This window comes from Piliocolobus tephrosceles, chromosome 8 (assembly GCF_002776525.5).
Source record: "Piliocolobus tephrosceles isolate RC106 chromosome 8, ASM277652v3, whole genome shotgun sequence".
Classification (NCBI taxonomy): domain Eukaryota; kingdom Metazoa; phylum Chordata; class Mammalia; order Primates; family Cercopithecidae; genus Piliocolobus; species Piliocolobus tephrosceles.
The window spans coordinates 95,931,035-95,944,781 of NC_045441.1; the positions used below are offsets into that span (position 1 = coordinate 95,931,035).

Below are 13,747 nucleotides of genomic sequence, written 5' to 3' on the forward strand. Positions count from 1 at the left end.
AAAAACCTTTCTAAGATAAAAATTAATTTTACACCAATAGGAAGCAACAAACTAAAACCAAATTGTGGCACCTTCTCAGAAAAATGATCTGGTTTCTCCAACAAATCAGTGGCAATGGTGTGAGGTGGGGAGAAGTGGTGATACAGCGGTGTTACAGAACTAGAGGGTCTTAAGAACAACCAGGAGACACAACTGAAGTATTTGTATTGTATTGACCTTTGTTTGTATTGACCTTATTTGGGTCCTAATTTGAATACACCAACTATAAAAAGACATTGCTGAGGCTGGGTGCGGTGGATCATGCCTATAATCCCAGCACTTTGGGAGGCCGAGGTGGGTGGATCATGGGGTCAGGAGTTTTACACCAGCCTGGCCAATACGGTGAAACCCTGTCTTGACTAAAAATACAAAAATTGGCCGGGCATGGTGGCAGGTGCCTGTAGTCTCAGCTACTCAGGAGGCTGAGGCAGAAGAATCGCTTGAACCCGGGAGGCGGAGCTTGCAGTGACCTGAGCTCACGCTACTGCACTCCAGCCTGGGTGACAGAGTGAGACTCCATCTCCAAAAAAAAAAAAAAAAAAAAAGACGTGGCTGAGATAACTGAAGATATGAATATATAAACACAGTTTCAGAATATATATATGTTTTGAGACAGAGTCATGAGCCACCACGACCAGACTCATTTAGTTATAATTGTATAGTAAAGAAAAGAAATATATTTATGCTTGGATAAGTGCAGTGGCTCATGCCTATAATCCTAGCATTTTGGGAGTCCAAGGTGGGTGGATCAGGATCACTTGAGGCCAAAAGTTCGAGACCAGCCTGGCCAACATGACGAAACTCCTCTCTACTAAAAATACAAAAATTAGCTAGGAGTAGTGCTGTGCACCTGTAATCCCAGCTACTTGGGTGGCCAAGGCATGAGAATGGCTTGAACTGGGGAGGTGGAGGTTGCAGTGAGCCGAGATGGCACCACTGCACTCCAGCCTGGGTGACTGAGTGAGACCCTGCCTCAACAACAACAACAACAACAACAACAACAACTTAATTAAAAATTGTTCTTTTGGCTGGGCGCAGGTGGCTCTAGCCCGTAATCCCAACACTTTGGGAGGCTGAGATGGGTGGATCATGAGGTTAGGAGTTCAAGACCAGCCTGGCCAACACAGTGAAACCCCGTCTCAACTAAAAATACAAAAAATTAGCTGGGCATGGTGGCAGGCGCCTGTAATCCCATCTACTCAGGTGGCTGAGGCAGGAGAGTTGCTTGAACCCAGGAGGTGGAGGTTGCAGTGAGCTGAAATCGTGCCATTGCACTCCAGCCAGGTGACAGTGCGAGACGCCATCTCAAATAAATAAATAAATAAAAATAATTTTTTTTTTTAAGAAATACTTTGGTCAGGCGCAGTGGCTCATGCCTGTAGTCCCAGCACTTTGGGAGGCTGAGGTGGGGAGATCACTTGAGGTCAGCAGTATGAGACCAGTTTGGCCAACATGGCGAAACTCGTCTCTACTAAAAATACAAAAAATTAGCTGGGCGTGGTGGCACGCGCCTGTGATCCCAGCTACTTGGAAGCTGAGGTGGGAGAATTGCTGGAACCTCGGAAGGGGAGGTTGCAGTGAGCCAAGATCACGCCACTGCATTCCAGTCTGGGCAACAGAGTAAGATTCCATCTAAAAAAGAAAAAGAGAACTATTTTTTGCTTAATCAGCAACTTGATTTACTTGTGCCTAGTGTTCGTTCAGTCTGCCATACCTTGCATGAGTTTCGAAGTTTTTGCCTTTCCTTCTTAATGGCTTTTTTCTGGAGATCTTTTTCCTTCTTTGCCAACAATGCTTGCTGTCTAACTTCTTCCTCTTCTTTCTCCTTAGCTAACCGAGCAGCTTCTAATTCAGCTTGCCTTTGCTTTAAAAAAAGGGAGTAAAATCATTTTAATAAAGTAAAATTCCTAAATGCTTTATATGTTTTAAAATTTAAACTTCTAATAAATTATATTAGGAAAAAAGGCAACATAAACTTATTGAAAACTGAAGGATGAACTGGGAAAGGCAGCTGGTAAAGATCTATAGACATTTATTAGAAAATGTAAAATTGACATTAGAGATAAACATAATATTAAAGGAACTTATGACACCACTTTTTTGCTCAATAAAAACTTGCTGGTATGGAAGATCTCTCTCAATTATACCAACTTGTCATGATTAATTCACAGTAGCACCCAATTCTCTGCTTTCAAATTATAGTTTTTTTAAAAAAATAGATGTGAAGAATAAAGATATATTTTTAAATTTTTTATTATACTTTAAGTTCTAGGGTACATGTGCACAACATGCAGGTTTGTTACATATGTATACATGTGCCATGTTGGTGTGCTGCACCCATTAACTCATCATTTACATTAGGTATATATCCTAATGCTATCCCTTCCCCCTTCACCCACCCGACAGGCCCTGGTGTGTGATGTTCCCCTTCCCGTGTCCAAGTGTTCTCATTGTTCAATTCCCACCTATGGGTGAGAACATGCGGTGTTTGGTTTTCTGTTCTTGCGATAGTTTGCTGACAATGATGGTTTCCAGCTGCATCCATGTCCCTACAAAGGACATGAACTCATCCTTTTTTATGGCTGCATAGTATTCCACGGTGTATATGTGCCACATTTTCTTAATCCAGTCTGTCATTGATGGACATTTGAGTTGGTTCCAAGTCTTTGCTATTGTGAATAGTGCCGCAATAAACATAAGTGTGCATGTGTCTTTATAGCAGCATGATTTATAATCTAAAGATTTCATAAACATTTAAAGTCCACCTTCATTAAATGTTGTCTTACTTTTTCTTTAGCTTCTTGCTCCTTCCGTTTAGCTTCAGCTTTTGCTTTCTTTTCTGCTTCTTTCTTGGCTTTTTCTTCTTCCTTGAACTTTTTTATCCTTGGATCACAGCTATATGCATTGTCTACCAAAAGAAAAAGTTGATCTCATTTTGAATTTCTAACATTTAGGGTACTTAAAAAAAAAATCAATTATACTTACCAACTAATGTTCTTATTCTGTTCATTTCTTCTTTTTTTCTTTGTGCTCTTGTTGCTCTGTTCTGCTTTTCAATCCACCTCCTCTCATCACGACTATAAAACAAAATATTGGAAACAAACTACTGCTTATAGATACTGTGACTGGAAAATGTAATATTTTATAAAATATTAATATGCAAATAACATCCTAGAAGGTTAAAATGCTGCGTCATTATTAACATTAAACAATGACTTTTTCTTTTTTGAGACGCATTTTTGCTCTCGTCCCCCAGGCTGGAGTGCAATGGCATGATTTCGGCTCACTGCAACCTCCGCCTCCCGGGTTCAACTGAGTCTCCTGCCTTAGCCTCCGGAGTAGTTGGAATTACAGGTGCCTGTCACCACGCCTGGCAAATTTTTGTACTTTTAGTAGAGACAGAGTTTCGCCATGTTGGCCAGGCTGGTCTTGAACTCCTGACCTCAGGTGATCCACCTGCCTCAGCCTCCCAAAGTGCTAGGATTACAGGCATAAGTCAGCAGGCCTGGACTAAACAGTGGTTCTATTTAATATTAATTCTGGTTTATTTTTTGGACATTCATGTCAAAAGCATTTCTGCACACATACAAAAAACAAACAAACAAACAAAACCTAATAAAACCTAGGTTAAGCAACCAGAAGAAAAAGATTTTGCCGAACTGCGCTGACGTTATTTTGCTTGGCAATTTCTTAAGCATATCCTAACCAATTATTGATCTGGGCCCACCTTGTTTAACTTGTGAGAAAGGATTTCAAAATATTAAAAAATTGCTTAAAAAAGATGTACAAAGAGAAAAATTTGAAAGAAAATTTATGTGACATAGTTTTACATCATCACAAATACCAGAGAACCAAATAAATACCTTCCATTATTAATGATTTGCATACATACCATTCCGCTTTTTCTTTTTCTTCTTCATCTAAATAAGAAAATTCTCTCCAAGAATCAAAATTATACCTAATATAGACAGAAATAATATACAATCAAGAAAGAACAAATGAAAAAAAATTCCTTTTAATGCAAGTGGATGAATTTGTTTTAATGGATACCTTTCTTCTCTTCTAGTATTAAACTAAGGTCAAGTCTTTCTTCTTTTTTAATGACATTGCATTTGGTATGAAAATCTAAAATGCACGCATCACTCCATAATCAAAACCACACTTCCCTGCTGTCTCTTCTTTGTTAGGTTTTGTGCTTGACCAAGGCCTATTTTTAAATTTTCCTTGCCTTTCAGTTTCGCCAGTCTGTCAAGTCTGAAGGTAACCCTAGTAGTGGTTATCTCTTATCCAGTTTGTATCCTCTGAAGGTAAAAGCAATTACAACTGATAGAACTAAATCTTGTTATTTTTGTTCTACATGATTTTGTTTTTGTATTTACTAGGCATTTGATGAGAAAATGTAGCACACATAAAATGGCCACTATTATGTTTATTAAAAATTAGTGAATTAGTTACAGAGACAAATAGCACTGTCTCCTTCCTCATGAACTCAAGTACTTTTAGTAGTAACTACATAAAAATGTACTTATTTTTATTCAAATGACTCTGCAGTTTTCATGTTTTACTACCATCGTGTGCTTGATATCTAGAAATCTCATTAATAGAAAACAGGCTGAAAATCTTAAAAGCCTAAATATCAAAAGTAACAGAGTGCTTTTGTTCAGTGAAGGTTCTGCAATTTGCCCATCTCAATTAATTTATAAACAATCAAGTACTTATTGAATACTTTTCTTTTTAAAAGATGACAGCACCATACCAACAGTATATTCACTTACCAGAAAGAATAAAATATATCTACATCTTCAAATGATGAATTCATATCACCAAGTTTAGGAACATTTTTTTTATTTGACCATCTGAAATATCAAAGGAAATATTCTTAACATTCTTCAAAAATTATGTACAAAAGTTCAACAAACAACTTAATTTATTAAAAACAATAGTTTTAACTAATCCCTCTGATTTCTCTTCCCTACAAACTCTATAACTCGAAGATGGAGCTGGAAGGTCAGCAGTGGGGTATGAAACAACACAGGCGTGTGAAAAGTGAGGCCAGACAAAGACTGGGGTGAGGAGAGAAACACGGGACAACCTTCTAATCACAGCTTACCTTCAGTTCTGTAAAGTACAATGCCATAGCAGCTGCTAGTCAAGCTAGGAAAAATGGCAGCTAGCTCCTTTTGCCAAGCTCCTGTCCCTAAATAGGCAGCACAACAACAATCTGTAGGCCTAGCCCTTTAAAAATGTTAATTTAAATATTCACAGAGGGAAGTAATTTCTACCCCATCACCACCACCACCTTCCCCTTAGAGCCAGATTTCTTGGCTCAGCACTTCATCGATCACTGCTGAAAAGGATCCTGAGGCTGCTACTGATCCATGTTTTCTACTCTCTGAAATCATTACACAGAAAAATATACTACTCCTTTTTACCACCTCAGCACTGTTATAAAACAAATGTGGCCAGACACTGTGGCTCACGCCCGTAATCCCAGCACTTTGGGAGACTGAGGCCAGTGGATCACCTGAGGTCAGGAGTTTGAGACCAGTCTGGCCAGTATGGTGAAACTCTGTCTCTACTAACAATAGACAAATTAGTGGCGGCAGATTCCTATAATCTCAGCTACTCAGGGGGCGGAGGCAGGAGAATTGCTTGAACCTGGGAGGCAGAGGTTGCGGTGAGCCAAGATCGTGCCACTGCACTCCAGCCTTGGCAACAGAGCAAGACCCTGTCTCAAAATAAACAAAGAAAAAAACAAAAACAAACAAACAAAAATAAACGTGAAATCCAAGGGAGATAAGATGGTGGAAATACTAGGCGGCGCCAAACCGCTAACCGAAGTGGTTCTCAAATTTGGCTGCACAGTAGAATCACCTGGGAACCTTAAAAATCCCCACGGGAATTCAAACCAATAAATCAGAATCTTTCCGGGGGAACACAGGCATCAGGAGTTCTTCCTATTCTCCAGGTAATTCCAATGTGCAGCTAAGATGTGCTTTAAGGGAACCTGCCAACGCAGATGGAAAATAAAAGATGTAAAATAATATTGGTACACGCTATTTTAAAACAAACTTTAATGAAATAAAATGTATGCTTTAATCATAAATAATGTTTTGTCAAAGAAGCCTTATGATAATCAGATGATCAAATAAAGAACAAAGGCTTTTCTCAACTGACAATGAGTCAGAGTAGTATACTCATTCATAAAGAGGAAATCAAAGAATGGAAAATTACTGTCACCTAAGTGTAAGAATCACACTATATCAGATACTATTATTTCTCTCAAAAATTTTTTTTTTGTTTTTTGAGATGGAGTCTCACTCAGCCGCCCAGGTTGGAGTGTGCTGGCACGATCTCGGCTCACTGCAACCACCGTCTCCTGGGTTCAAGTGAAACACCTGTCTCAGCCTCCCAAGGAACTGGGATTACAGGCGTACACCTCCACGGCCGGCTAATTTTTGTATTTTAGTAGAGACGGGATTTCACCATGTTGGTCAGGCTGGTCTTGAACTCCTGCTCTCAGGTGATCCGTCTACCTCGGCCTTCCACAGTGCTGGGATTACACGTGTGAGCCACTGTGCCCAGCCCAAGTAAATTTAAAAGAGAAACCTCCCATAAATTGAACAGAAATTTTACTATGGAAATGTATAACTTCTGTTCAGGAAGCAATATAAATGAGAACAGTAAGTTCACCAGAAGGGCTCAATATTGCAGAGAAGGAGGAGGAGGAGGAGGAAGAGAAAGTGGGACAGTGGAAATAATCTATAAATGAAACCATCATCAGAGGGAAAAAACAGAAACCTGGAAGACTACAAGAAACAAGCCAAGAGGGCACTACGATCAAAAGGGATGCCTTAACTCACCTGGAATTCCTTTCAAACACTGGGGAAAACACTTCGAAGAAATTATCCTTTGCTTCACTTTTAGAAGGAACTGAGTTATCAAAAGTAGGATCTACACTGTTAAATGCTCGTCTTTTCACTGGATCAGATAACATTTCATAAGCTGAGAAAAAAATTGTTAAGATCATATCACCATAACTTTACCTATTTTTTTCTTCAAGAAAACAAATATTTCCCTCCTTAAAACATAAAAGTCATTAATTTTCATATTTGAAAATTTTGTTTGCAGGTTGGGGAGGATTTAATTTAGGTAACAACAGCTTTAGCACTACTAGATCTAACTGGACTTAATTCCTTCTTTATTTTTCTAGTAGACAAGTGACAAAACAGTATCACCCACCCTTCAAGAGAACAGATGACTCTGGGGAAAAAGAAATAGCTAGTAAGTTAACTGTTAGATCCCAAGGTTGTAAAAGATCGAAGGATCTTAGGCTTCTGGAGCACTGTGTAAGAGAGCTGGCAAAGAGTAAATTTGAACGGTGTGCATACAACTGTTTAAAAATTAGCATCAAAATGTAAAATCACATTTAAGGAAACATTTAGAAATGGTGCCAACCTATATTAATTTGCTTAGTGATGTGTATGTAAATAGCAATAAGTAACTGTAGGGTCTGTACTAGGATATAATCAACTTCTTGATTTAAACTAGGCTAGCAAAACATCTGAGGAACAGTTTAGTCCCATAAAGCATCTGAAACGAAAAAAAAAAAAAAATCTTAGTATTCTCATCATTAAATAGAACACTTACATGAATTAACTGTAGGATGAGCTTCTGATAAGAATCACCTGGGGATCCTGTTAAAATGCAGATTTTAATCAGTAGGTTTGGGGCAGGGCCTGAGACTGCATTTCTAATAATCTGCCAGGTGTTGCTGATGCTGCTGGCTGGGGAAACCTCACTTTGTGTAGTGAGGCTCTGGGGTGATGATTAGAAATAACTTGATATAACTGAAATGTTTTAAAACGTCAAAGGATAGTTGAATGAACTACAGTATGCATAAGAAACCCAATCCCAGCAATTAATAAATAACAATTACTATTAGAAATTCCTGACTCTAAAGCATTTTCTTACCTTTAGTTATGCAAGTGAAGTAGTCATTATCTCCTTCTTTTATTGGTTCACCAGCTGCTTTCCGTTTGTCTGGGTGATGTTTTAAAACCATTGCTTTATCTACAAAACCAGTCAGATTGAGATAATTTGTCACTTTAAGCACCAAAACTAAAGATAAAAATGAGCTACATGTAGACCATTTCTAAAATCATAAGGCTAATATTAGAATCTTTTCTCCCACAGTAAAATATATGATTATTCAATGTGAAAATTATAAACTGATTTATTATTATTTTTTTCTGAGATGGAGTTTTGCTCTCGTTGCCCAGGCTGGAGTGTAATGGCGCGATCTCAGCTCACTGTAACCTCCGCCTCCCAGGTTCAAGTGATTCTCCTGCCTCAGCCTCCCGAGTAGCTGGGGTTACGGGTGCCCCCACCACGCTCAGCTAATTTTTTGTATTTTTAGTAGAAACAAGGTTTCACTATGTTGGCCAGGCCGGTCTTGAACTCCTGACCTCAGGTGATCCACCCACCTCAGCCTCCCAAAGTGCTGGGATTACAGGTGTCAGAAACTGTGCCCGGCTTGAAATAATAATAATAATAATTATTATTATTATTATTTTTTTTTTACTTCAGTTTTCTCTTTTAATAAACAAAACCATACAAGGTACAGTTCCAAAGTACAAAATCAACCAGTTCTGAACTGATTGGTGATTAACAGCACACAGATCAGTCCTTCCTTAAGGGAATAGTTTCCTCCCTGATGCCCTCTTTGGTCACTATGCAGATCCGGAGCGCGTCCCCAGTGTAAACGTCTCTCTCAGCCGCAGAAATAAAGACATCTTTCACCAGCCGCATGGCTCTGTCCAAGGACAGCGGGACATGCTCCACATTCTGCATGTTCTTAAAACCAACCTGGTTGTCAAGCAGGGGCTGTAGCATGGCACTTGCTGAGCCTCCAGCCTTGAAGGAGTCTCTCTGGTAAGACCCTACTGGGTCAAAGCTGTATACAGCCCCCTTTCCTTCTTCATCAAGTCCACCGATGATGTTGTAAACATAGCATGGAAAGAAGCGCCTTGAATACAGGATCGTAGACAGCATTGCAGCAATTGCCCCCATAGTCATGGCCTTATTATTGGAATGCTTATACATCTTTAGTCTTGCTTCAATAATCTTTGTCAGGGTAAGACAGTCTCCATGAAAACCACTGCATCCCATGACTGTTTTGTCTCTTAATTTGTAACATTTGGGGCTATCCCGGGTATGAATTGAAAACCCTTCACTCAGTCGAGTATCAGAAGCAACAATTGCAAAATCTTCTCCAGCAATTGCCAGTACAGTACCTCCGTTAAAAGCGTAGGGTGAAAATCGCATCTGCAAAGGGCCCGCGGCTCTGTGCGGCTCCATCCCCAAGTCTCTGCCAGGAGCCGAATACATGGCTATGGAAGACAACATCGTACAACTGCGCCTGCTGCTCCGACACCTGCTGTCTCACGGCGAGATGGCTGCCGTGACCGGACCTTGAAATAATTATTTTAAGAACTAGCCAAAGTGCCCCTAGCCAACGACAGTGACTGTTAACATTTTGGTGTATTTCTGCATAGATATTTTTGTTTTCTTAAGCATGTGCTTTTAAAAATTCAGGTGTAGGCTGGGCATGGTGGCTCATGCTTGTAATCCCAGCACTTTGGGAGGCCAAGCTGGGAGGATCACTTGAGGTCAGGAGTTCAAGACCAGCCTGGCCAATATGGCAAAACCTGGTTTCTACTAAAAATACAAAAACTAGATGGGTGTGGTGGTGCATGCCTGTGGTCCCAGCTACTCCGGTGGCTCAGACATAAGAATCGCTTGAACCCACGAAGTGGAGGTTGCAGTGAGCTGAGATGGCGCCACTGCATTCCAGCCTGGGTGAGTGAGACTCTGTCTCAAAAAGAAGAAGAAGAACAAAAAAATTCAGGTGTAATCATATGTACTAATTTATATTCTGCTTTTCTCAACTTCACATTATAGCATTTGCATTTTCCATGGTTTTTTCCTTGTAAACTCTTCAAATTTTTCTTTCAAATGACTGCTTAATACAGTATTACAAGTAGATTTGTTGTAATTTAGGCATTTCTCTACTGTTGGACACTTGGGCCATTTCCAATTTTGCATTATAATAAATAATGCCAACTTGAGTAATTTTAAATATAAGTATTTTTCCTTATTTAGGATTCTTTCTCAGGATATAATCACAGAAGTGAACTTCGTGAATGGAAATGGAACAAGTTATTTTCCAAAAGGCATACTATTTCATACTCCTATGTGAATATTCTTTCACCACAGCCTCAGCCACAGTAGGTATAATTATTTAAAATTTGTGATTATCACTGGTGGTCAACAATTTTTTTGTTTTTCATCCTTTAACGGGAAAAAGGAGGGGCTGTCTCAGTTTTTCTTCTGACTCTGTGTGTCACTTTACAATAAATAATGGCTAGCTGTTAACATCTACGGAGCAGCTGACATGTGCCAGGCCTGTCTACCAGTTAATATTCTCCATGATCCTATGAAGAAAGTACTATTACTGTCTCCATTTTATAGATGAGGAAAACGAGGCACAGAGATGTTATGTAGCCACTACCACTGCAACTTGCTCAAATTTCCAGCCAAGTCGGGCTCTAATCCAGACAGCGTGACTCCTCAGCCTGTGTTTGAATGCTGCCTCTCCTAATTCACTATGTTTATTGCTAATTTTTTCCCAACTGTTTTGTTAACACTTATGTTTTTTAAAAAACTTAGTCATTTTTATTTACATTTACTGATCATTTATAATTTCTTCTAGTACTTATAATAGTTCTAGTTTCATTAATATTTCCTACAGTTAGATTGAAGAAATTTTTAAATCTTTTTGGAATTTTAATATAGCCAAGAAAGTATCTAAACTTGTCATTTTTCAAAATCTTACTGTGATTTAATAATCCTTCCCTATTCTACTGATTTGTGATACTATCTTTATAACAGTAAATTTTACAAGGACTTGTTTTGGTTACTTATTGTTGCCCTGGGGTTATCTTTACAATGACCACAGCTTTCTTATATATTTGATGGTAACTTACAAAAACTGTAATTTTTGCTTATTTTTCTTGCATCTAGTCCCTTAACTCTCTTTTGCTTTTCTTTTCTTTTTTTTTTTTTTTTTGAGACGGAGTCTCGCTCTGTCGCCCAGGCTGGAGTGCAGTGGCCGGATCTCAGCTCACTGCAAGCTCCGCCTCCCGGGTTCATGCCATTCTCCTGCCTCAGCCTCCTGAGTAGCTGGGACCACAGACGCCTGTCACCTCGCCCGGCTAATTTTTTGTATTTTTTAGTAGAGACGGGGTTTCACCGTGTTAGCCAGGATGGTCTCGATCTCCTGACCTCGTGATCCGCCCGTCTCGGCCTCCCAAAGTGCTGGGATTACAGGCTTGAGCCACCGCGCCCGGCCTCTCTTTTGCTTTTCCAGGCAGATCCTATATTATCTACAAATGTATTTATTTCCTTTTTTCCAACAGTTGTCTCTTATTTAATAACTTAACTCACTAACCCAAACTCCCAAAAGAGCATAAAAAATAAAATGCAGGCTGCTTCACCCCTGGATTTTAGGTAACAGCATTAATGCCACATAGCTAAAAGTTTGCTAGCTGTGGGCCTGAAACAGTTATCAAAGTAGGGAATTAACTACATTTCTTTTCAAAATTCTTATCAAAAAGGAATGGGTGTTAAACTGTGGTATGTGTTTTCACTACCTACTTAGGAAATCACATAGATTTAATATTATCTGAGCTATAATTCTGCTATATTAATATACTTCCTAAGTTGGATACCTGAGAGAAACTCTGTGTTCATGAACACTATTATTCTTTTAGTATACTGTTAAATTGCATTTGTTATTTTATTTTATTTTGAGACAGGGTCTCACTCTGTTGCCCAGGCTAGAGCACAGAGGCACGATCTTGGCTCACTGCAGCCTTAACCTCCCAGGCTCAGGTGATCCTCCCACCTCAGCCTCTCAAGTGGCTGGGATTACAGGTGCGCTCCACCATGCCTTGCTAACTTTTTAAATTTTTTGTAGGGAAGGGGTTTCGCCATATTGGCCAGGCTGGTCTTGAACTCCTGGGCTCAAGCGATCCTCCCACCATGGCCTCCCAAAGTGCTAGAATTACAGGCCTGCGCCACCACACCTGGCCACTATTTTTTCATAATACAAGTATCTGTACCCACTGAGAGGGTACATGTGATATTTTGTTCATAATACACGAACAAAATCCATTTTTTTTTTTTTGAGATTGAGTCTCACTCTGTTGGCCAGGCTGGAGTGCAATGGCACAATCTCGGCTCACTGCAACCTCCGCCTCCTGGGTTCAAGCGATTCTCCTGTCTCAGCCTCCGAAGTATCTGGGATTACAGGCACCTGCCACCACATTCAGCTAATTTTTGTATTTTTAGTAGAGACAGGGTTTCACCACGTTGGCCAGGCTTGGTCTCGAACTCCTGACCTCATGATCCGCCCGGCTCGGCCTCCCAAAGTGCCGGGATTACAGGCATGAGCCACTGTGCCTGGCCTCATTTTGTGCATAATTCATGATACATGCATAAACCATATAATGATCAAGTCAGGGTATTTGGGTATCCATCAACTTGAGTGTTTATTATTTCTATGTATTATGAACATTTCAAGTTCTCTCTTCTAGCTATTTTGAAATATACAATACATTATTGTTAACTATTGTCACCCCACTCTGCTACAGAACACTGGGACTTATTCCTTCTAACTGTATGCTTGTGTCCATTGACCAACCTCTCTTTATCCCTCTCCCCCCAACACCCTTCCCAGCCTCTGGTATCTATCATTCTATCTACTACCTCCATGAGATCAACTTTTTAAGCTCCCACTGTTCTCAAAAGTGAGAACATGCAATATTTGCTTTCCTGTGCCTAGTTTATTTCACTCAACATAATGACCTCCAGTTCCATCCATATTGCTGCAGACATGATTTCATTCTTTTTTATGGCTGAGTGGTATCCCATTGTGTACATATACATTTTCTTTATCCATTAGACTGCTGATGGACACTTAGGTGGATTCCTTATCTTTGTTATTATAAACAGAGCTGCAATAAAAACATGGGAGTGCAAGTAACCCTTTGACATACTGTTTTCTTTTTCTTTGGATAAATATCCAGTAGTGGGACTGCTGGGCTATATGGTAATTCTATTTTTAATTTTTTGAGAAATCTCCATACTATTTTCTATAGTGGCTATGCTAATTTACATTCCTACCAACAGTGTATAAAAATTCCCTTTTCTTGAATTTGCTATTGTTTTAACATTTTAACTGGGTTTTTTTTTCATTATATTAATAGGAATTGTTTGTAGGATTTTTTGAGCTCTCTGCTAGGTTTTGCATACTCAGATTACATTAAACTTTACAACTTAACAAAATGAATTATTCCAAAACAGTTTATGATTAACTGATTCTCCAATTACAAAATAAAAAATCAAGTTTATATTCAGTATTAGAATGTTTGATTCTTTAACACTTGAAACAATTCACCTGAAAAATGATCTGGGCCTAAAAATTGTTTTTAGGAGTAAATCCTTTGGTAACTTTAATGTTTTCATCCTTTTTTGTTTCTTTTTCTTGCGAGGGCAGGGGGACAGGGTCTTACTACTGTCCAGGGTGGAGTGCAGTGGTGTGATCATGGCTCACTGCATGGCTTCTTCACCTCCTGGGCTCAAG

At 39.3% G+C, this 13,747-nt stretch overlaps 1 protein-coding gene and 1 pseudogene across 5 annotated transcripts in view; both read right to left on the reverse strand.

Annotated features, from left to right (window-relative positions):
• Positions 1-13,747, reverse strand: part of DNAJC2 (DnaJ heat shock protein family (Hsp40) member C2) — a 34,782-nt gene that overhangs the window by 9,966 nt on the left and 11,069 nt on the right. For 2 of the 4 annotated variants that reach the window (XM_026446889.1, XM_026446890.2), the window contains exons 4-11: positions 8,014-8,112; positions 7,690-7,736; positions 6,903-7,044; positions 4,815-4,895; positions 3,932-3,997; positions 3,025-3,116; positions 2,826-2,947; positions 1,754-1,903 (exon numbers count right to left, since the gene is read on the reverse strand). In XM_026446889.1, the coding sequence (XP_026302674.1) occupies positions 1,754-1,903; positions 2,826-2,947; positions 3,025-3,116; positions 3,932-3,997; positions 4,815-4,895; positions 6,903-7,036 (645 nt within the window). In that variant the 5' untranslated portion in view covers positions 7,037-7,044; positions 7,690-7,736; positions 8,014-8,112. The remainder of the gene's footprint in view (positions 1-1,753; positions 1,904-2,825; positions 2,948-3,024; positions 3,117-3,931; positions 3,998-4,814; positions 4,896-6,902; positions 7,045-7,689; positions 7,737-8,013; positions 8,113-13,747) is intronic. The other 2 variants (XM_023192557.2, XM_023192556.3) reach the window with 1 other exon arrangement.
• On the reverse strand, positions 8,615-9,588 carry LOC111526708 (annotated as a pseudogene). The gene has a single exon (XR_002726472.3). The product of XR_002726472.3 is annotated as a proteasome subunit beta type-1 pseudogene (transcript).